The 21966-nt window shown below is 41.1% G+C and overlaps 1 protein-coding gene across 1 annotated transcript in view; it reads right to left on the reverse strand.

Annotated features, from left to right (window-relative positions):
• Nucleotides 1-5822: 5822 nt before the first annotated feature.
• Nucleotides 5823-21966, reverse strand: part of LOC124775477 — a 49652-nt gene continuing 33508 nt past the window's right edge. Inside the window, exons 3-4 of the mRNA XM_047250310.1 lie at nt 16908-17063; nt 5823-6106 (exon numbers count right to left, since the gene is read on the reverse strand). Of these exons, the coding sequence (XP_047106266.1) occupies nt 5897-6106; nt 16908-17063 (366 nt within the window). The 3' untranslated portion in view covers nt 5823-5896. The remainder of the gene's footprint in view (nt 6107-16907; nt 17064-21966) is intronic.

The following is a 21966-nucleotide window of genomic DNA, read 5'->3' on the forward strand; positions in this document are numbered from 1 at the left end:
TAAGAGCATTGATAATAATTTTGTAAAAGCAATTGTGTGTGCATTCAAACTATTGTTCATGCCTGAACTGTCTGATTAGTGATGGTGAATATTACGGACTGTTACCTGCACTTGTTCAACATAATGGGTGCCACTTAGAAATGTTTAATTTCTGCTGTTGAACTGTGTGATTAGTGATAGTGAATATTATGGACTGTTACCTGCACTTGTTCAACATAATGGGTGCCACTTAGAAATGTTTAATTTCTGCTGATGAACTCTGATGAACTGTCTGATTAGTGATAGTGAATATTATGGACTGTTACCTGCACTTGTTCAACATGATGGGTACCACTTGGAAATGTTTAATTTCTGCTGATAAACTCCAATGAACTGTCTGATTAGTGATAGTGAATATTATGGACTGCTGTCTGCACCTGCTCAACATTACTGGGTGCCACTGATGGAACTGCTTCTATTGAAATGATGTCACTTGTTGGTGTCTGCACCTGTTCAACATTACTGGGTGCCACTGATGGACTGCATCTATTGAAATAATGTCACTTGTTGGTGTCTGCACCTGTTCAACAATGCTGGATGCCACTGTTGGACTGCTTCTACTGACATAATGTCACTTGTTGGTGTCTGTACCTGTTCAACATTGCTAGGTGCCACTGATGGACTGCTTCTACTGACTTAATGTCACTTGTTGGTGTCTGTACCTGTTCAAAATTGCTGGGTGCCACTGATGAACTGCTTCTACTGAAATGTCACTTGTTGCTGTCTGCACCAGCTCAACATTGCTGGGTGCAACTGATGGAACTGCTTCTATTGAAATGTTGTCACTTGTTGCTGTCTGCACCTGCTGAACATTGCTGGGTGCCACTGATGGACTGCTTCTACTGAAATGAAGTCACTTGTTTGTGTCTGCACCTACTCAACATTGCTGGGTGCCACTGATGGAACTGCTTATACTGAAAATGTCACTTGTTGGTGTTTCTGCTGAATGATGTCACTTGTTGGTGTCTGCACCTGCTCAATATTGCTGGGTGCCACTGATGGACTGCTTCTACTGAAATGATGTCACTTGTTGGTGTCTGCACCTGCTCAACGTTGCTGGGTGCCACTGATGTAACTGCTTCTACTGACATAATGTCACTTGTTGGTGTCTGCACCTGTTCAACATTGCTGGGTGCCACTGATGGACTGCTTGTACTGAAATGATGTCACTTGTTGCTGTCTGTACCTGTTCAACATTGCTGGGTGCCACTGATGGACTGCTTGTACTGAAATGATGTCACTTGTTGCTGTCTGCACCTGTTCAACATTACTGGGTGCCACTAATGGAACTGTTTCTGCTGAATGATATCACTGTTGGTGTCTGCACCCACTCAACATTGCTGGGTGCCACTGTTGGAACTGATTCTACTTGAAAGCATTTTATATGAACATTTGTATAAACTGATTTTTTGTGTATTGTGTAAACTATTATGTAAAGTCACATGTATGAAAGAATTTGTATTGCTTACTGTATTTCATATAATAGGTTATTGAAAGCTCAGTGCAAAGCCAAAATTTTATCCAATTATGTGATATTTACGTATTAATATTATCTTTTATTTTTGTCTGTATTTTTGTGGACGAATTTGGTGGTATTTTCACCACCAATGCTGGCAAAAATACCATCAAATTCTGGCCCGTGGAGGAAGGGCATATGAAAGGTGGCTACACTGAGCCACAGCGCCAGAGATTGCGCCAAAGAGTTTTATTCCACCGCCTCCACTGGCAGTGCTTGTCGAGAGGTCGTAGTGGGGAGTGCTTGTCGAGATGTTGTAGTAGGGAGTGCTTGTTCCATGTTTTATGCAGTTGTTTGATGGGCTAGACAGCAGATATTGTTCTAATGGAGATATTGTAATGATCAGAGTGCTTTTCGTCAATATATATGAAGGTAGCAAAACTCGCTTTTTTTTCATTATTTCAATGTCTTGAATAATGCGTCATTACAGGTTCAGTCATCAAAGCATCTGGCTTGTGTCCTTGTATTAGAGTGTAATTCTGGTTTTCTTGTGCAATTATAGTATTTCTATTTTTTTTAATTACTTCAGTATAAATGGTATTTAAAATTTCTTGTCTTATTGAAGAAGAACCTGCCAGATGTGTACGTTCAATCACACTTCCACACACAGAACAGCTATAATTGTGGTTTGTTGTTTCCTAGGTTTTATAGTTGCTGGGGACTTAATTAATTAATTGTATTAACGGAAATTTTCTTTCATTCTTTGTTGTTATTCTATGCAGTCAGATTGCGTACTAAAACTAGTCAGGGCCAACCGTTTACGACACTTCGTAATCGGACATACAACTACTAAAAACCATAAAAGTATTTGCATTCATCAGTATAATTAAGCCCCCATGCAACAGCCTCACGGGAGAACATCCTAAGGGTAGAGGGCACAAGAACTACAAAGAAGGTCTTCCAATACAAATCGACAGGAAGAAGATTAAATCATAGACCGCGTAAACTACGGCTAGATGACGAGGAAGCCCTAGGAATCAGAAGAAGGAAAGTAAAAGAGAGGGCAGATTGGAAGGCAACTGGTGAGGATGGAAAGATCCATGCTGGGTTGTAAGGCCACAAGAGGACGAAGGGACTCTAAACCTTGGAATAATCAAAGCATCCGACTTACTGACACGAACTGTAGTGATGGCCTTGCACCTAGCTTAACCTTTGCATGTTGTCTGATATTGTCTAAGTATGCGTGGGTTGTCAGAAAACAAAATATATTTTGGCAACACCAAACAAATTCGCTTCCTACGCGACTTTACTTGCTGAGACATTATTGACTTAATGTGGACAAAAATCAAAGCTTATTGTGACATAAATGTAGAGTTAACGTTCGCCACACGCCCAAGTGCTACAACTGACATCCATACTCCTCCTAACAATGGCGCATCTCATCCACTGCTGCATGTCTTGAGTGTCAGTGACGTCACACCATATACTTTAAGAATGTTTAGTGCTTTTCATATTATAACAACTTAAATTGATTGCAACATTGTAGACACTGTAGCAATGAGATCTGACAGAATTTCTCATACCTTCTAACTATGACAAACGTTACTTTGTCATGCACTATTTTTTCTCTATCCTTCTAGGCTTCCTGATACACTTCCTGGTCGTACAAAAGGGGTGTCCACTTTAGCAAAATTACTCAGTGTTTTTGCTTAGGACATAGGTAGTAAAACTCCACAAGCATTCGAATATTCCTGACGACGTGGACTGAGTCCATATCACTAGTAACTTGTGTTTCTGTGACCAACATTGCCCTGCTACACAAGCAAGGCAGATCAATAACCTGAATTAGAATTCAAATATCTCGTGACGCTCCATGCGGATCATGATGCTGTTTCCACCAAGCTTATTCTAAAAAACAAATTCTGTACATATAGATACGATTACACCTGATTATTTCTCTCCTTAATTATTTTAATTTATTAATTTATTACTTAAGAATGCGATGAGCATGCGCATTGGACATTTATACTACTGCTACATATCGAGTGATTGCTGAAGTTATTGAAAATGCTGTGTATTTAAGATTAATTGATCGTTTCAGATCACATAAATTCCTGTCAAATGTACTGTTTGGTTTCAGAAGTGATATTGCGACTGAAAAAGTTATATTCTATTTTCTGTCTGTGGCACTGGATGGATTAAACAAAAAGTTGTGAACTCTAGCTGTCTTAATTGGTTCAAATGGCTCTGAGCACTATGGGACTTAACTTCTGAGCTCGTCAGTCCCCTAGAACTTAGAACTACTTAAACCTAACTAACCTTAGGGCATCACACACATCCATGCCCGAGGCAGGATTCGAACCTACGATCGTAGCGATCGCGCGGTTCCAGACTGTAGCGCCTGGAAGCGCTCGGCCACCCCGGCCGGCATCTGTCTTCATTGATTCAGCTAAAGTGTTCAGTTATGCTTCTCACAAAATATTGCTGCACAGTGTTCTAACAGTCGGCAGGCTATAGTTGAAGTGATCACTGCAGCAAGTGTCTACTAATACCAGTATTGCTGGCCCCTGATTAGATCACAACCGAGGTAGATTTTTCCTACACGTCAGTCAGGGGATCAGAAGATCATGCAGTATAAGGCTGAAACTGGCTGCCAAATAAAATAAGGCTGGAAATTTGACGGCTGAAAGGTGTTTAATTTGACATCCTCTATCAAACAACCGAGTGCCACAACCATCCCTAAAAATATGAACGCACAGAGAGCTCACAATTGACTCCCGTCACACTTTAAGAACAGACAGCAAAACGTCATTCTCCACAGTGCTGAGAGGAGGTATGATGTGGAGTCTGGTTGGGGCATGGTTATTGAGGAGTGCTCCAGTGGTCAAATCTGGAACCGCTGCAATTTATTATATATATAATTGATATACCTTCTAATGTGACATATTACTCTAAAACACTTTTGTTTGCTGATGACACTAGCTTGGTAGTGAAGGATGTTGAGTGCGGCATAGGCAAGGTATCAAATAGTGTAGTTCGAGACCACGTTCATAGCTTGTAGAAAATAAAACTGATGCTACATCATAGTAAGACTTAGTTTATACAGTTTATAACGCACTGTTAAACTACAACTGACGTTTTGGATACATAGAATTGGTATATCGTAAGTGAGTCAAAACAATCAAAATTCCTAGATCTTCAGATAAGTGGCAAACTGTCATGGAGAGCCCATGTTCATGATTTTCTTAAAAAATTCTGATATAAGGTAAGAAATATTATTGTTACTTTTACCTGTTAGGACGGCTCATTCTATCGTTTTATTGCATTAAACCTTTCAAGCACTTCATGTATATATTTTTTAGGTGGAAGCTTTTCTATTTCGAGGCTTATGTAGATGTGAATGCTAATTGCCTATATACTTTTCATGTTACTAAGAAAAAGAATCAGTTTCTAAATCATACTAAGCAATGAGTTAAATATATGTTGTGTTCAGTGCATGTGTATGATTATTGTTATTCATCTCTTCGTTCACTACTTCATAAAAAATGTTGTGTTCAAATTCCATTTAATATTACCTCAAAGATAATAGGCAGCTTGCATTATTAAGGAAATGTTTATTGTGTGAGTGCATGAGTACTGTTTGACTTTGAAAAGTGTGACTAATTTTATTAAAATTGACCTACTCAGTGCCCACTTCAAATTTTTTCTTAGACTCTATTGCAAGTCAAAAACAGGTAACGCTCCTGTGCAGCGTCATCAATAAAAGCAAGAATAAATATTTGGATCAGTGGAGGAATGACTGCAGCTGTGTATAAAGTCAAACAGTTGAAAGTTACTAATTGACAGAAATTTACAGAATTCAGTTTCATTAAATTAGTGATAGACCTTGTATACAATATTTTCCAGTATAGCTCAAGGCAAAGTTTGTAGTAAACTGCTAAACTGCTCATACATTGTTATTGAACCTGTAAATCTTGATGGAGGAAATGAACCACTACAAATACTTCCAACCCATACAAGCAGCCTCATTTATTTTTTGTAAAGATAAAATACAAGTGGGCAGAATCTGTAAACAACTAGTTAATTTTTACTTGTGTCTTCAAACATAGTGTAGGTCTATAAGTTTTCAGTATTGCAGTGTATATATATTAATGTTTTCATAGCAAATGTGCTTTTCTTACAAAGCCAGGGACTACGTTTTTCTTGATAACACAGAATGTAAAAGGATGTTTTTTTGATACCATCTGTTACAGGTTTTTTGCAGATGCACTTCTTTGCTTTATTTGTTTGGAGTAGCTGGGGGAAATAGAGAACTAATGAAGCACACTTTCCACAGAGGCTGTTTATTTATCAGAAAATGTCCGTTACTGGAGGTAACTACGCTACTGTGCTTTTCTACTGCTATTCAGCATCTTCATCTTCCTCATCGTCTTCCTGTTCTTCATCACATTTGTCTCTTTTTTCTATTGGAAGCTTCGATACAGCAACTTTCACATTAAGTATTTCCTCACCTTGATGTACAAGTATGATGACTACTCTCCAGTCATCTCCCGTGAGTTTTAGTGGAAATACTGTTTCCATTACAGTAAATTTATTAAGGAACATGCCATTCTGAAAAAAAAATTAAAACAGTTTTTGTCAAATTGAAACACACCAGAATTCTGTAACATTTCTTTATAGACTACTGTGACTGTGATTACATAGTGAGTACCACTGCTGTTAAGTCACAGTGGGATAAAGTTTGATAGCGAACAATATAATACAAGTCGATTAGTATTAGTTTCTTGTGGTAAAGTCAGTTCACAGTAATGTACAACTTGCTTCCACAGTGCTCTTGGTAAATAAAAATATGGAATTATCAGGTAGTTTTTTCCTACACTGATTAATTGTGTGGGACATTCATGGATTTGTTAGGGATATTACTTCATATTATTTAAACATCTCCCTGGTAACTGAATGTTGCCATGTTACGCAGGATACATTGTGCCATATTGCTTTAGACATATTAATAGCTTAATATCAGCATGTACTATGATTCACTGGTCAAGATGGCTGTTTTACACCTTTTGAGAATGCAATGACAGTGTTCCCACGTCCATGCTAATCTGAGTGCTGTGATGTGTGCTGAGTAGAGGTGCCTCTGAGAAATAGTAGCTTCTGTACTTCTCGGCTGTTTGTGGATGCTTGGCTTCTCACCAATGGCTGCTGTCCAACACTGGACAGGCAAGGAATTTACTGTGCCATTGACCTCTCATAAAATCTGCTACATCCTATGCCAGCTAGTTTATGGGTAATCTTTCCTAACCCCAAAGCCCCAAAACCCTTTTTTTGTTCAAATTAATTGATGATATCTTCATGATCTGGATCCAGGACCAAGAAACCCTATTTTCATTCCTCCACAGCCTGAACATCTTGCCTCCCATTTGTCTAGTCTGGTAGTGCTCAGCCCAGTGTACCACTTCTGAGACACTGACATGCACCTCTACATTGACCAGGGCCTTAAATATCTTTCACAACTCCTCCCACCTCTTCCAAAGTGGTATTCCATTACTACCGAAACTACACAATATCTTGGTCCATTCTTATGCCACACTCACTCCCAATCCCTTGCCATCTGTGGAAGACACAGGTGTGGGGCCTGTCCAATACATCCATCCTGAATGTCCTATCCAAGTCCCATCAAAGGCTTATTATACTCCATCAGAGGCTACCTGTGAAAACAGTCGTCATATGCCAGCTCTTCTGCAACTTATGCTCAGAATTTCGTGTGGACAAGACCACCAACCAGCTGAACTGTGTCCAGGAGCAGAGTTGACCAGCCAGTGTTGTAACACACTGATGGGCACAGTATGCTTCACTTCAATGGCGGCTTCACAGCCCTCTGGATCCCTCTCTCCAACATCAGCTTCTCTGAATTACATACGGTTAAATAAACATTACACCTGCAATACCAGGGGAAAAAAATTTATTGTACGTTACTTTCCGATCCTCCGTCGTAATATTTCATTAAGTTTCATTATTCACAGTGTATTTTACTGACTTCTGATGATAATAGTATATCTAGTTTATATAGAAACATTTTATTTAAAGAAGTATTTGTAATTTAAGATACCTGTAAACTAAGTGCATCTCAAACCTCAATACTGCCACAAACTGTTTGCTTCAAGATTGATGTAGTTGATTTGCCTCCATTCTCTTTTCAACAAATGTTTTACTTTTCGCAGAAACTTTGTATTTCAGAAGCTATTTGTGTTTAAAATTTCGTGTTTTAGAATGTTCCAATCTCAAAATGTAATTCTTACCAAAAACCAGTTCTACAGTTTAGTAGTCCTGATTTTTCTGTAAATTTTCACTAAAACAATACATCAGTTTGATAGTTATTCAAATTAAAAATTTCACTATCTGGAAAATTCTTGGTTAACTTGAGGAAATCCTGTACGCATTAAAACTTCTATCTCATAAAGTTGTAACTATTATTTCATTATTTTATAGTTATGGAGCGTATAATTAAACATATTTACTTCTCTGTTTATTGTATTTCTATGCTTTTTATTGTTTCTGTCTTTTACGTTAGTAACTGAAATATGGTAGTCCTCTATTTCACCAAACAGTGATGTTTATAATAAGCCAATAGGCATCGTGTTCATAGTTTCAATCAGTCGTGGTTGGACAGTTAAAGTTTACAAAAATGGTTCAAATGGCTCTGTGAGCACTATGGGACTCAACTGCTGTGGTCATAAGTCCCCTAGAACTTAGAACTACTTAAACCTAACTAACCTAAGGACATCACACACAGCCATGCCCGAGGCAGGATTCGAACCTGCGACCGTAGCGGTCGTGCGGTTCCAGACTGTAGCGCCTTTAACCGCTCGGTCACTCCGGCCGGCTAAAGTTTACAGTTACTATGTCAGTTAACTAGCACTGCGTAGCGTAATATGTCGGTCCTGGCCACAAGTAAATTGAATGAAAATTTTGTTAATTGGTGCAGCTTTCTGATCTGTGTTAAAATATTGAGGCTCCTCTATTTTACAAACCTGGTAGTAAAAATGAAACTTAATGTGAATAAATATGAGGAGATCAATAAATAATTTCGTAGTATTATGTGTGTTCCATAATAACAGTTCGCCAAATCCATTAGTGACAGGAGGATGATCAAAGAAGAAATTTCATGAAACTTGACGAGGTAAAAACCAGATCAGTAACACTACAGGTTGTTACCGTTCCTCCTAAGTCATCTACATTCCACCAGAACCTCCTGTTATTAGAATCATAACTGTCATGACACAAGAGCGAGAAGTAATTTACATATAAGAGGAAAAATAAATAGAATCAACTGAGCACACTCTCAAACCTTGGCAATTAACAGAAACATACCTATTTATATGTATACTATCTGCCACACAGATACACACTAAAGAGCACTTCTGTGTCACTGCTTTCAAGTATCTCACTAGTAACCCCCTCTGACGGCAACGCACTGCGCATTCTCACATACAACCGATCATAATCGTGCGGAATGGCATTTAGCGTCGGAGTGTCCGAGGTAGCTTGCACCTAGGGGTAACTGCGCGCCATGAGTGGTGCGACGTGGCATGGTGGCCATACGTCGATGTGCACCGTCCTGTTGCAGGGGAAGCTTCTTGTCGCCGAAGCGCTGGAGTAGCTGAGTACCCACAACTATCGAGTCATGTCAGATACAACTAAAAAGTCTACACCATATCAGGTTGATTTGTCGAATTAGTTGCATCAGTTAACTTCACCATTAGTTGCAATATTCATTAGAGTTATGCTTCAACATAATATCCTTCTACTCACCAAGCTTCACGATATAGTATTTAGTCACCATTTCATCCTTCCCAAAATTCTGGTCACCACATGTGGGTGTTCTCCAGTACAGGCACTGTTGCCACATAATTGTGCTAGTGGGAACTTGCTACACATCACATGATTTGTCCATAACAGTTACCTGACATAATTACACTATCTCTATCGTTCTTCAGTTTATTTTTCTTTCTTCCTTTCTCCTTCATCAATGTTTCTAAAATTGTTTTCAACACTTCCAGTTTATTTATTTTTTCATTTTCTTTATTATTTGCGTAAGTTGTGACAACCCTTCACTTTTTCATTCTTGTCATGCCTTTGCTCATCAATTCCTTACCTTTCACCTCTTTGTGTTCTCTTCCATGCTGTTTCTTCGAAGTTTGCAATTTCATCATCTCTGACTACTGGCTCTCTCTTTATCATCCTTAGTTTGTCAGGCTTACAAATTACATTTGTTATTATAATTATTTTCTGTTTTCTTCTCCTCATTCTATGAATAATTACTTTTCGTACAGCGCCTCCTAGTCAGTCGCAAGAGATACACTGAAGCCTCAAAGAAACTGATACAGGCATGCGTATTCAAATAAAGAGATATGTAAACAGGGAGAATACGGCGCAGCGGCCGCTATATAAAAAATGAGTGTCTAGCGCAGTTGCTAGATCGGTTACTGCTGCTACAGTAGCAGGTTATCAAGATTTAAGTGAGTTTGAAAGTGGTGCTACAGTTAGCACACGAGCGATGGGACACAGCATCTCCGAGCTAGCTATGATGTGGGTATTTTCCCGTAGGACCATTTCACGGGTGTACCGTGAACACAAGGATTCCGGTAAAAAATCAGCTCTCCGATATCGCTGCGGCCGGAAAAAGATCCTGCAAGAACGGGACCAAAGACGACTGAAGAGAATCGTTCAATTTGACGGAAGTGCAACCCTTCCGCAAACTGCTGCAATTTCAGTGCTTCGCCATCAACAAGTGTCAGCGAGCGAACCATTCAACGAAACATCATCGATATAGGCTTTCGGATCCGAAGGCCCACTCGTGTACCCTTGATGACTGCACGACACAAAGCTTTGCGCCTCGCCTATGCCCGTCAACACCGACATTGGCCTGTTGATGACTGGAGGCATATTTTCTGGTCGGAAGAGTCTCATTTCAAATTGCATCGAGCACATGGACGGGTACGGGTACGGAGACAACCTCATGAACCCATGGACCCCACATGTCAGCAGGGGACTGTTCACGCTGGTGGACAGTCTATAATTGTGTGGGATGTGTGAAGTTGGAGTGATGTGGGACCTCTGATACGTATAGATACGACTCTGACTGGTGACCGTATGTAAGCATCCTGTCTGATCACCTGCATCTATTCATGTCCTGTGGGCATTCTGATGGACTTGGCCAATTCTAGCAGGACAATGGGACATCCCACACGTCCAGAATTGCTAGAGAGTGGTTCCAGGAACACTCTTCTGAGTTTAAAATCTTCCGTTGGCCACCAAACTCCCCAGACATGAAGATTATTGAGCATATCTGGGATGCCTTGCAACGTGCTGTTCAGAAGAGATCTCCACTCCCTCGTACTCTTACGATTTATGGACAGCCCTGCAGGATTCATGGTGTCATTTGCCTCCAGCACTACTTCAGACATTAGTCGAGTCGATGCCGCCTCGCGTTGCGGCACTTTCGCGTGTTCACGGGGGCCCTACACGATATTAGGCAGATGTCCCAGTTTCTTTGGCTCGTCAGTGTGTTTTAATGAGAGTCAACTGACGTGCCACCTTTCTTGCTTATTCTGCTATGGAGACTGTTATAACTTTAACTAAATGATTCCACAGCTGAAAAAATAAACAAAAACAAACAAGAAAGTGACCTATCAAGACCAGCATAAGCGAATACTCTGAGGGGCAACAGTCATGGGATAGCGATATGTTCAGATACAGGCGACGATATTATATACTACAGGAGATACAAAAAGGCAGTGCATTGGCTGAGCTGTCACTTGTGCTCAGGTGAGACATGTAAAAAGGTTTTCGGTGTGATTATGGTCGCACGACGACAATTAACAGACTTTGAACACGGAATGGTAGCTGGAGCTAGAAACATAGGACTTTCCATTCCGGAAATCGTTAGGTAATTCAATATTCCGAGATCCACAGTGTGAATAATGTGCCAGGAATACCAAATTTCAGGCATTACCTCTCACCAAGGACGACGCAGTGGTCGGTGCCTTCACTTAACGTCCTAGAGTAGTGGCATTTGCCTAGAGTTTTCAGTGATAACAGACAAGCAACACGGAGTGAAATAACCCCAGAAATGATGACATAAGCGAGAGGCCAGTTCGTGCACAAAATCCTGTACCGGCAACACTTTCGCAGTTATGGACGGCTATAGTGGCAGAATGGCTCAATATTTCTGAAGGAAACTTGCAACGACTTGTTGAGTCCTTACCACATCGAGATGCTGTACGAAAGGAGACCCACCACGATATTAAGAGCTATCTCATGGTTTATGTCACCCCAGCGTTACTGTTTTAACTTTTTTTAAAGGTTTTCACAGCCAAGTGATCCGTGAAACAATATGACAGGATCAGCCTGAATTACAGTTTGTAGTTATTTCAGTCAATGAGAGATTTGCGTGGTTCACTATAGAATTTTATTTAGCAACAAAATTAAATATATTACTAATTACTTTGGAAGTTTCATGTGATCCAAAATCTCATTATTTAGATCAAGCAGATGAAAATATTTAATTATCATTTGCATTCTTCGAAATTGGCAAACGAACTTTGCTCTTTTTTGAAGATATTTCTTAACCAAACCTGTACTTAATATTAAACTTTTCGTCGGTATAAAGATTATTTAATTCTTTGGCTCAGACTTTGCACTTAACTCATATTCAGTAATTTTATTTCTGATGAAATTCACTGATATAAAAACAAATGAAGGAGCTTCATATTTTCCCTTTTGAATATAAATATTGGTAGCAAATTTGAGGAATGAATTTAGAGCAACAGCTCATCACCTGACTACCCTGCTGGGATGGATCTAATGGTGGGTAGAGGGCGTTGTGATGGGGATATGACATTTTCGTGATAACATTTATATTTTCAGATAGATTAATTTTCGGATTTCAGAGGAAATTAAAACTGTATCAAAAACGGCAAGTAATTCTAGAAATAATGGAGTATGTTTGATACAGATAGTTTTCAGCTGCCTGCCTGAGGGCCTGTCCGTGTGGCTAGGCGCGCAGCCTGGCCAGCTGCAGAAGACACTGCAGCCAGAGGAAGGCAACCGTTCCCAGACTCACAACACCTGCTGCCAACAACAGATCTGATGCGGCGCAAAAGTCCAAAGGCACTAACGAAGAAAAGACCTCCCACCAAGAAAAAAATAACACAAATTCTTATCTCCAGAATGATGCCAGAAATACGGATGGAAACAAAATTCCTCCATTAATATGCTCGCTTAAACGTAGCCTGCAGATATGAGTTCACGATCATAGTGCAAAGCAGAATATTGATAACACAGAGTATACTTCGGCTTTACATTGGTCAATTTATAATGTTCTCAAAGTTGAGAGCGTCTGTTGCTGTTATACACTGAAGGGCCAAAGAAACTCAACACCTGCCTAATATCGTGTAGGATCCCAGCGAACACGGAGAAGTGCCGCAACATGATGTGGCATGGACTCGACTAATGTCTGAAGTAGTGCTGGAGGGAACTGACACCATGAATCCTGCAGGGCTGTCCATAAATCGTAAGAGTATCTCTTCTGCACAGCAAGTTGAAAGGCATCCCAGATATGCCAATAATCTTCATTTCTGGGGAGTTTGGTGCCCAGCGGAAGATTTTAAACTCAGAAGAGTGTTCCTGGAACCACTCTGTAGCAATTCTGGACGTGTGGGATGTCACATTGTACTGCTGGAACTGCCCAAGTACATCTGAAAGCACACTGACATGAATAGATGCAGGTGATCAGACAGGATGCTTACATACGGTCACCAGTCAGAGTCGTATCTATACGTATCAGAGGTCCCACATCACTCCAACTTCACACATCCCACACAATTATAGACTCTCCACCAGCGTGAACAGTCCCCTGCTGACATGTGGGGTCCATGGGTTCATGAGGTTGTCTCCGTACCCGTACCGGTCCATGTGCTCGATGCAATTTGAAATGAGACTCGTCCGACCAGGAAACATGCTTCCAGTCATCAGCAGTCCGATGTCGGTGTTGACAGGCACAGGCGAGGCGCAAAGCTTTGTGTCGTGCAGTCATCAAGGGTGCACGAGTGGGCCTTCGGCTTCGAAAGCCCATGTCGATGATGTTCCGTTGAATGGATCGCACTCTGACACTTATTGATGGCCCAGCATTGAAATCTGCTGCAATTTGCGACAAGGTTGCATTTTTGTCACCATGAACTCTTCAGTCGTCGTTGGTCCCGTTCTTGCAGAATCTTTTTCCAGTCGGAGAGATGACGCAGATTTGATGTTTACCGGATTCCTGATATTCAGAGTACACTCGAGGAACTGCTTCGGGGATACGTTGTTTCATCGCTCGTGTAACACCACTTTCAAACTCACGTACATCTTGATAACCTGCTACTGTAGCAGTAGTAACCGATCTAGCAAGTGCTCCACACACTTGTTGTCTTATATAGGCGTTGCCGGCCGCAGCGCCGTATTCTACCTGTTTACATATCTCTGTATTTGAATACGCAGGCCTATACCAGTTGTTTTGGCGCTTGTAGTTCTTAAATCAATAGTGTCACACATGTACTACATAAGTATTGAAATAATGATTTCTATATTTCGTGTTTCTCTGAACAACAGTTTCCTGGATTTTGAGCTAAAAATAAGTACTAACCACCTGTGTAAACAAATTATTGTTATATTAAAGCATATTATCTACTTTATTTTTATTATTATTAATACGTGCCAACCATGCTCTGTCAAAGCTAGGGGTGACGGAAGTTACAAGATGATTATTAGTAAAACTCCAGTTTGAAAGTGCTGTAAAAAAAGAAAGAAAAAGGATCGCCTTCTCAGATACGTCAAATTTCAATGGATTATTATCGAAGAGGAGAGGATAGGTTATGGAAAAACAAAATTTAACAAAAGTTTTCTTGCTGCATGGTGATGTAAGCGTCATGACGTAACTGACTTCGGCTACACGCAATCGCAATACGACCGCTATGTTGCAAGCTGCACACTGAACCAATCATACTGTCTAATGTGCATGACCGCGCAAGTTTGGTATTCAGCAGTTGTGGCACTGTTATTTAGGTAAGTCCATCCGCCACGGCAAAGTCGTACAAAATCGGATGGAAAAAACGTTGTTTTAATTGGCCTTGCCGCAGTGGTTACACCGGTTCCCGTGAGATCACCGAAGTTAAGCACTGTCGGGCGTGGTCGGCACTTGGGTGGGTGACCATCCAGGCCGCCATGCGCTGTTGCCATTTTTCGGGCTGCACTCAGCCTCGTGACGCCAATTGAGAAGCTACTCGACCGAATAGTAGCGGATTCGGTCAAGAATACCATCTTACGACCGGGAGAGTGGTGTGCTGACCCCACACCCCTCCTATCCGCTTCCTCCACCGAGGATGACACGGCCGTCGGATGGTCCCGGTAGGCCACTCGTGGCCTGAAGACGGAGAGCTTTTTTTTCCTTTTTTTTTTAAGGCCGAAAACTGCATAAAAGCAACAGTGACATGGGTTTATAATTATTCTGAGGCCAAAAACCGCATGTAGGACAACAATGAAATCGTTTTTAACTGTAGTGAGACTGGCGGAAGACTTGTTCAGTATGCTGTGCACCGTCTTCCGCTACAGGTTGAGATCGAGGAACTGCGTGTTCCACCACTGATCGGAGTGTCTCAGCGGTCACGGTCAGAATGCGCTGCGCAATGTGTGCCTTCAATTCAGCTACGTCTGCTGTCGGGGCACCGAGCACATCTTTCAGATGAGCCTATAGCCAGAAGTCACACGGATTAAGGTAAGGAAATCCGGAGGGCCAGGCTGTATGGAAATAACGGCAGACAGTTCAAGCGTTTCCGAAACGCCTCTGAAACCGTGTCGCTGATTGTGCAGTGTGCGGAGAAGCACCATCTTACATAAAAATAATCCTATGCGCCCATCCACGCTGTTGAAGGGTTGGAGTGACGTTGGTGCACAAAGGACTATCACAGTGTTTAGAGGTGACGGTACAGGTAACGAAAGAGGCAACATCCATCTCCTCGAAAAAATATTGCTCTAAGACAAACAACGGCAATAACCCGCACTACAGAAGTCACCTTTGCAGAATGAAGCCGTACCGGTTGATGTTTGAGCGGATTTTCCGTTGCCCATATTCTGCAGTTCTGCCTATCGACTTGTTTCGGAGATGGAAATGGGCTTTGTCTTTCCAGAGATTGTTCCATAGCCAATTATTGTCCACTTCCATGCGAGTAATAAATTCTAGAGCGGATGTTTGTCTTACTGCCAGGTCAGCATGGAGTAACTCCTGAACATGGATAATTTTGTATGGATAGTAATTCAGGATGTTTCGTAGAATTTTATTCACCCTCGTGCACTGCGTGCTTGGACACCACCATTCGACCCCTCCTACAGTACTGCGGCCACATCTTCTAATGATGTCGGATCAACTGATTCCCTCCCTCTACCATATTGCACTTCAAAAGAGCCTGTCTCTTCTGATTTTGCAATCATTTTCTCCAGACCCTTGGCAGACATCGGATCAATGCTTTTTTTCATACCTATGAGTGTCCGAAACTTCCATCCACAGAGCTACCGGTCCACAGTCATCGTTCACGTAAAAGAGCTTTACAGCAGAGCTAGATGCTTCATGGAGACAGTTATGCTGAGCGCCTCAGACGCAAACCGAGGAACAGCTGTGGACCCCAAGTTTTCTATTTTGAATAGTATGCCCCTTACAGCGCCATCTAGTGGTGAAAAATTTCGTTCAGTGTTTTCTGTTTACCCCTTCTCAGACAGTATTCCGTTAAAATTTCACTTTATTCAGAGCAGTTCTTCTTTTCTTTATTACAGAGTCTTGAAACTGGACCTTTAATTATAATCACATTGCATATTTGGGGAGGGTGTGGGGTGAAGACGCTAACAAACTGTCACTCCCTTCGTCCTCTCCCCCTGAACTGAATCATTGATCTGTACCTACCATCATGTTGGAAGATGGATTATATTGGAGAAAAACAAAATCGTTCATAATCATCAGAAACGGGCAACAAAATCATTCATAATTATCAGAAATGGGTGTGTGACAAGAATGATCAATAAGAATTGATCGCTGATTGGAGCGGCTGACGTGAAATGGAATCAGAGCTTCCGTTACGGATAGTTCCTTGATGTGTAATGACGATAATGAACCCGGTCTTACCTCTGTGTGTTGAACGGTACAGGCACTGACGAATTCAAATATGATAACATCGTGAGAACGTGGTATGAAGGCTCTTTTAATAGCTAAAAGTTCTGAATTATTGTTCTAATTCCTTATCATGTAACATATCTCACAATAATTGCAAATATGTATAGCAGAGAGCGGAGATCATAATGAGAAAGACTCTGTTTTACATACCTTGAGAATGGGACACTGTCGAGTGAGATTGCTGGCTCTCCACAACATTTCCATCTTGTCTTTCTGCTCCACCATGTAGCTGCAGAGAGGCATTGGACCTGTGGGCGCAAGTGCACTCCAAGTGCTTCCCTGCATGTTCTCAGAGTTTATCTGGATCTGTGACAGATGGAGAGATTAATGAAGTCGTTAGCTATTTAAAAAAATGCTCCTGGTGAATAACCACTATCATTATGCATCTCTTAGACTTTGCTGCGCAACTAATGCATCACTGCTGTAAGGTGTGTCCCAGAACACTGCATCATCACTTTCCTACGCTGCAGCTCTGCAGTCTTAGAACAGCGATTGTTCAGGTACACTACAGCTGCTGCTGCCAGCACTGCTATCAAGTCGTAGTGTTCTGCATTACCCTAGCTGTAATTGTGTCCTGTTACCATCTCACTTCATTCCAGATGTTTCACTGCGTTGGTGATAGTACATTGCTAATTACCTGCCAAAATGTATTTTATATGCAAAAACTTCTAAATGGAGTGAATCCTGAAATTAACTTCATTGAGGAATCCAAATCACAATAGCAGCATCTTAAAATTAAATGAAGAGTATGGTAGTATACCATTTGTGTTTTATATGGTCAAAGAATCCCAAGTTGTGGATGGGGGTCAGTTGGTGGCTGGTCTTCAAGGCAGCCAGTTAACGCTTAACATCTGCTGGAAGTATTTACAGAGCTAAGTTAAGGTCGCACGGGGTCTCTAGCACTCATGGATTGTGTAAGGCGTCTTCGCCTTATGAAGATCTCTGGCAAAATACTCAAATACTCTTGTGCAAGGTGGAGCAGACGACATGCTGTAAACCAAAACATCTACGTACCGAAAATATTAGGTATCTGAAGATGGGCATGATAGCTGGCAGTAAAATAAAACATTCAATAAGTATTTGTGGCTGGTTGCGTCATTCACCTACTAATACTAACGATATGGAAGGGATTAACTAAAAAACAGGAGAACAGTTGATAAAGGCATTAGTGGGGAAATAGGAGGGAAAAGAATCGCAATGGGCAGCACAACATTTGAGAAGGGGGATTAAGAGCACAAAGAACATAATAAAAAGAGGCACAACGATTGAACAGAAAGGGAGAAACAAAAGAAAGAACTTTAAAAAATTAGGGCAAATATTATATGAGCAGGAAGAATGCATAGATAATGTGAGAAAGAAGGGCAAAACATTCAGAAAAAATTTCCAAATTGGAAACACGATTGCAGAAGCAGTCCAAGACAACTGTTGTTTTTGGAGTGGAGACCAGAGCGAACGATGAAACCTCTATAGAAGAAAGTGCGCAACTGGAATGCGAACTGCATACGCTGTGTAGCGACATGATCAGGACTGAGGATACTGTTAACAGAAACAAGCGAAAGGTGTTACAAACCAAAATGTCAAGCTGAAAATGGCAGAGAAAGAAGCTAAAATCGAAAAAACAGTACAAGAATGTATCAAAAAGAGTTAAAGGAGGCAGAGTCACGCCAAGTACACAATGGAATTGTCATAGTGGGTTGTAGTTGGAGACAGGCTAACTCGTTCATCTTTGGAAACTAGTTCACTGATGACCGTACCTTTTTGGGAACCGTTCATTATTTTCTCATTCGCCAATCCTTTTTTATATCGGGTAAGTATGCCATCAATGGACCGTGTTTCAAATGTTGTGAAACTGAATCCCAGAATTCTTCTGGTAACCTACATTCACTGCGTAACGTTTAGTCCTGAAATACCTTTAACACCATCAGAAAAAAAATGCTGAATTGTTTTCCGTAAAGATTCATTCACGGATACCCGTTCCCGTCAATGGACCAGCTGAATTCCGTGAATAGTCCATTAAACGTATATCCGAAATTTCGTCATTAAACACCTTCATTCAAGTATACAACGACTGGGTGGATTTTAATACGGCCACACAGTATCATTAAGAAAGTAAAAAGTTGATTAAGTGGAAATTAATTTCAATATGGACGGTACATATTGGTTCGGAACACAAAAACAACTAAATTAGACCAATATTGAAATCCAGTGCAATTCTAAACTGGCATTGTCGTGGAATCAAGTGAAATTTAGGCTACTTTATACAATAATTGCCTTTGCGTACAGTTGGGACAAACTATGAGGCAGTTCAACCTCTTTTTCGTAACACGTGGATTAAAACAAAAGTATCCTTTAGAATTCCTCCTAAATCAACGTAATTTTCATGCGCTCGCTTCCTACATGCCATACTTTGAATCATGTCTTCCACTGATCGATTTTGACCTATTTCACAAAATCTACACTACTGGCCATTAAAATTGCCACACCAAGAAGATATACAGACGATAAACCGGTATTCATTGGACAAAGATATTATATTAGAACTGGCATGTGATTACAGTTTCACGCAATTTGGGTGCATAGATCCTGAGAAATCAGTACCCGGAACAACCACCTCTGGCCATAATAACGGCCTTGATACGCCTGGTCATTGATTGAAACAGGGCTTGCATGGCGTGTACAGGTACAGCTGCCCATGCAGCTTCAACACGATACCACACTTCATCAAGAGTGGTGACGCGTATGGTGACGAGTCAGTTGCTCAGCCACCATTGACCAGACGTTTTCAATTGGTTTGAGATCTAAGAATGTGCTGGCCAGGGCAGCAGTCGAACTTTTTCTGTATCCAGAAACGCCCGTACAGGACCTGCAACATGCGGTCGTGCATTATCCTGCTGAAATGTAGGGTTTCGCAGGGATCGAATGAAGGGTAGAGCCACGAGTCGTAACACATCTGAAATGTAACGTCCACTGTTCAAAGTGCCGTCAATGTGAACAAGAGGTGGCCGAGACGTGTAACCAATGGCACCCCGTACCAACACGCCGGGTGATACGCCAGTATGGCGATGACGAGTGACGTTTTGCCATTCGTGCACCCAGGTTCGACGTTGAGTACACAATCGCAGGGACTCCTGTCTGTGATGCAGCGTCAAGGGTAACCGCAGCCATGGTCTCCGAACTGATAGTCCATGCTGCTGCAAACGTCGCCGAACTGTTCGTGCAGATGGTTGTTGTCTTGCAAACGTCCCCATCTGTTGACTCAGGGATCGAGACGTGGCTGCACGATTCGTTACAGCCATGTGGATAAGATGCCTGTCATCTCGACTGCTAGTGATACGAGGCCGTTTGGATCGAGCACGGCGTTTCGTATTACCCTCCTGAACCCACCGATTCCATATCCTGCTAACAGTCATTGGATGTCGACCAACGCGAGCAGCAATGTCGCGATACGATAAACGGTAATCACGATAGGCTACAATCCGACCTTTATCAAAGTCGGAAACGTGATGGTACGCATTTCTCCCCCTTACACGAGGCATCACAAAGTTTCACCAGGCAACGCCGGTCAACTGCTGTTTGGGTATGAGAAATCGGTTGTAAACTTTCCTCGTCTCAGCACGTTGTAGGTGTCGCCACCGGCGTCAACCTTGTGTGAATGCTATGAAAAGCTAATCATTTGCATATCACAGCATCTTCTTCCTGTCGGTTAAAGTTCGTGTCTGTAGCACGTCATCTTCGTGGTGTAGCAATTTTAATGGTCAGTAATGTATTTTCATCTGTTTCACAAAACCAGTTATTGGTGTATGTATTTTTCACTTGTTTGATTTTACTCATTATAGCCAGCTTTCTCTTTAAGTTAGGGGAAGGTTTAGCGCTACGCCTTAATTGATCCTTGTATGGAGAACTTGTCAGTGTTTTAGCTTCTTGTGTGCCTTTCTTGATCTGGCCTTCAGTGACGTGGAAGGTTTGGGTATAGGAGAAATGTTTGCCAAAAGAACAGCAGTAATTTTTTACGAATTTCTTGGCGGTTGTGGGTGGTCTTGCTGAGGTTTCTGTGCATGATGTCGAACCTACCACCCTTTCCATCACCATTGTTGCTGGCTCAATGGCGGCAATGCTGTAAGTTCTGCTATGCACGCTGTTAGATAGGAGGTAGCGGCAAATAATACGAATCTAAATATATCCATGAAAAATAGATAAGATTCACTTACCAATAGTAGAAATCATACTTGGGATAATCGATGTTATTACCGTACAAAATCCAAGTCGAAGCCGACGGTACACCAAATAACACAATTTTCTTACTGCATTTACATCAGGTCTTCATTGTAACCTACAACTTTCAAACAAAGGTAGTGGCAAGTTTCTTAACTGGTAAGTCGGTTCAGCATAGCTATATGGGAGTAGCCATCGAGCAAACAAAAATAAAGCGATGGTCCATTCATGGAACCGGTCCATTGAAGGCAACATTACCCAAACTGTGCTTGCTACAAGGATTTTAGATAAATTTCCGGAAAAAATATCAAGTACGCACAATTATGACTTCTACTTGATAAATTCATTGATTGCCTTATGAAGACAGGTTGTTTACTTAGACTTCCGGAGTTGAATGATTCCTTAGTAAGTATCAGATTAGTTTGGTGACATAAAGTTGCAGTGACTACAAGCCAGGTAGAGTGGACAACTACATAAATATGTTCGGAGGTCATTGAAACTTCCGAAGTCAAATCAAAAAAGATTCTCTTTTTTTCTTCAAAACCTTCATGACGTAGCACACATTATTGTTTTGAAGCTCTTTACTGTCGAAAAAGATAACCAGTTTCTGATCAGTGGAAGTTAATGAAAGGGCTAAATTGGTTCATGCATTGAATCAGTCATCAGTTATTTGAGAAAGTGTACTTCTGATCAAGCACAGGCAGCCGTTAACAGATGAGAGTGAAACGAATGTGAAATTCAACAAATCATTAAATACGCGTTATTGTACTTAAAACATAAATGTTACACACAAAACATAAATGTTACACACAAATGTATTTGAAAATAAAGAAAATTAAAGTTCAATATTATGAGAAGGAAAGTTGCTACTCACCATATAGCGGAGATGCTGAGCCGCAGATAGGCACAACAAAAAGATTTTCACACTTAAAGCTTTCGGCCAATGGATGGAATGTAATAATATTATGAGAAGGAAAGTTGCTACTCGCCATAGAGC

Source organism: Schistocerca piceifrons, chromosome 2 (assembly GCF_021461385.2).
Source record: "Schistocerca piceifrons isolate TAMUIC-IGC-003096 chromosome 2, iqSchPice1.1, whole genome shotgun sequence".
Lineage (NCBI taxonomy): Eukaryota > Metazoa > Arthropoda > Insecta > Orthoptera > Acrididae > Schistocerca > Schistocerca piceifrons.